The sequence below is a fragment of the Epinephelus moara genome, chromosome 17 (genome assembly GCF_006386435.1).
Source record: "Epinephelus moara isolate mb chromosome 17, YSFRI_EMoa_1.0, whole genome shotgun sequence".
NCBI classification, from domain to species: domain Eukaryota; kingdom Metazoa; phylum Chordata; class Actinopteri; order Perciformes; family Serranidae; genus Epinephelus; species Epinephelus moara.
In genome coordinates, this window is record NC_065522.1 from 34,283,598 (window position 1) to 34,286,528 (window position 2,931).

Genomic DNA, 2,931 nt, shown 5'->3' on the forward strand with positions numbered 1-2,931 from the left:
TGTCACTGTTGTCATGTTGCCTTACATGTCTTAATCAAAGATCATGTGTCTAAACTCAGCTCCAGGATGAACACACCAGGAGAGAAGAAGCTGGGAGACAAGTTCAGAGGAAGCAACAGGAGCTGCAGAAGAAGACACAAGAGGTTCATCATTTTACTTTGAGTATATATTTCACTGCCATTGCTCTTTTTGTTTATCTTCTCATCAACACACTGATTTGCTTCCAGACATCTAATGTTTTTGTGTCTTGTTTCCAGTCTTGTTTGTCCTCAGTCCATCTTTAAATGTCTCACAGCTGCTCTTTGTTCTTCTCACTTTTACCCCTTTATCAGCTCAGTAATCATTTGATCCATTATTATCATATGACAGAAACTAATCTTCAGAATTCCCTCCACTGCATTAATAAAACCTCTATGTACCTTCATGTAAATTATTGATTTGTAAAGAGTTTGGTTTCATCATCTCTGATAGATTTCAGCATGTAGACCTTCAGACACTGATATTTTCTTTAAATCTTTCTCCCTGGAAGCTAAAAAACAGAAAAAGACAGGGAAACTAAAGTAATGAGTCTTTAGCTGTGATCAGTGTGATAATGTGTGATGTGTGTGATTCAACCAACCTGCTGCTGACAACAACTACTTCCTGACCTGTTCAGAGGAAAAACACATTTCTCTCTTTATATTCTGCTGAGTCAGTAGTGATGTGTAAATGTTCCTCATCTAATACAATGTTTCTCCTCATCTCTCTCCTCCCTCTCAGCTCCAGGAGGAGAAGAAGAGAGTTTTAATTTAATCAGTATGAATGTAATTACCTGTCATTTCTTTCTTTGTATGTCTTCTCATCAACACACTGATTTGTTTCCAGACATCTAATTGTTTGTTTCCTCTGAAAACATTTGAAAAAATTTACCTTTTCTTCTCACTGACAAGCTGTTCAATACATTTTTGATTATTAAAGATATGAAACAAACTACAACAACAGAAACATACAACATAGATGCTCCATTAATGGTGGTTTAAAAATCTGAAATACTGAGCAGCAGTCTCTTTAACAGAAAGTGAAATACTGAATGAATCAGAGCTTTTAGTTAGAGTTCAGTTTGGTCATACATATGATTGTGTTGTATAATCACTACCATGGCTAATAAACAGCATGTCTCCTATCTTATTCTCCTCCATGTCTCTCTTCACTCACAGTTTGAGAGAAACCAGGCTGAAACCATCAAACAGCTCCAGGTGCAGACACAGTTAAAGGACAGAGCTCAGAGTGAAGTGCAGACCCTGAAGAATCAGCTGGAGACCAAGAAAACAGAGGTTAATATGATTATTATTAACTTTGTGAACCTGACTGACATGTCTGCTCAACTCTTTCTCTCTGTATCTTCTCCTCATCACACTGATCTGTTTCCATCTTTAAATGTCTCACAGCTTCACTTTGTTCTTCAGATATTAAGATATTGATCAGATATTAAAACACTGTCTGATGTGACTGAGCAGCAGTTTGTCTGACTGTGGCTAATTTTGACATTCAATTAACAACATATTGATTGATAGCAGCCTGTTATCAATCAATATGTTGTTAATTAAACATCACAATTGTTTTTAAAATGTTGCTAAATAATGTCAGAATCCATAAATACAATATCTGACTGAATGTGAGCTGGTATTATTCCAGTGAACGATATTTACATCATGAAACTGACCGTTCATGCTCCCCAAAACCATTCATTCTTAATGTTAACCCTGTATTGTAGCTGCTCTCCAGTCCCCAGCATTCTCCCCGTAATTAATTTGAGAAAACAAAATACTAATTTATGTTTTAAGATAAAAAATAAAGAAGAAAATTTGCACTCGACACCTTCGAGGTCATTGAACAACTACATTATACAGCAGCTGAGAACAAACATCATTTATAGGACAGTTACGATTGTTATTACAATTTGGAACATGCAGAGAAACAGAACAGCAAATCAACATGTATATTTCATGACAGATTTAGACATCAGGTCACACTTAAAGGCTGTTTCTGAGAGAAAGGACAGCTGTCAACAATAACTGGTGTGTAACTGAATCCACTTTAAACAGAATTATTAATTAAGTCATTTTTGGTTGCTTGAGTAGTTGATGAGACGATAAACCTATGTGCAGTGGTTGCTGTTTATGTTCAAGATTTGATCATACCTAATAACAGATCAAAATGATATTAATAACTCCAATCACTTCCAGCAGGTTTCTGACCAATACTCTGGGATTGGCCGTGGATCAGGGAGCAGCACGGAGCCTCCACAGAGTGCTGGGTCCTCATACTCACGATTTTACAGCTGAACTTAATGTGTTGTCTTTTTCCAACACATTGGACTTTAACCACACAATGGGACCAACTGCATGTCACCACCATCTGCACTGCTGGAGATTTCCATCATCACCTGACATCACACACTGTAACAAGTAACATCTAATCCTGATTAACACTGAGAAATGAGCATAAAGAAAGTTATTGTCTGTAGCAGTGGTTCCTAACTGGTCCAACCACAGGGTTCAAAGTCCACACAGTTTAATATATTCACTGTCATTCTTGCGTTTGAACATGTTGTGAAGCCAGCTGGCTGTCTCTGTCAGGTAGCTGTCCATTGTTCACTCACTCTACAGCAGGAAATGGCCCTCCAAAATAAAATCTCTGCACCAGATGTTCACTTTATTTCAAAACTGCTGGACCACGACCCACCAGTTGGGCACCACTGATCTGAAATGATACAAGCTGAAATGTAAAATTTGACCATAAAAAAACTGATGTATATCAAAATGTTAAACTTTGAATGTGCATATCTCATGCCCCGTATGTGGTAGAGACATGAAACTTTGCACAGAGATGCCTCTCCTCATGAGGAACACATTTGCCTCAAGAACCCATAACTTCCGCTTATATAGATTT

General features: G+C 37.4%; 1 protein-coding gene and 1 long non-coding RNA gene across 3 annotated transcripts in view; both read left to right on the top strand.

Annotated features, from left to right (window-relative positions):
• The window catches only part of LOC126403903 (selection and upkeep of intraepithelial T-cells protein 5-like), a 39,737-nt gene that overhangs the window by 7,702 nt on the left and 29,104 nt on the right, over positions 1-2,931 (top strand). Inside the window, exons 6-7 of the mRNA XM_050066723.1 lie at positions 60-143; positions 1,197-1,313. Coding sequence (XP_049922680.1) covers positions 60-143; positions 1,197-1,313 — 201 coding nt within the window. The remainder of the gene's footprint in view (positions 1-59; positions 144-1,196; positions 1,314-2,931) is intronic.
• Positions 7-2,925, top strand: LOC126403859 (uncharacterized). Of its 2 annotated transcripts, none has more exons than XR_007571369.1 (3): positions 7-143; positions 1,197-1,313; positions 2,226-2,925. It is a non-coding gene; the product is annotated as an uncharacterized LOC126403859 (long non-coding RNA). The 2 variants fall into 2 exon arrangements; XR_007571368.1 differs by having other exon boundaries at positions 2,229-2,925.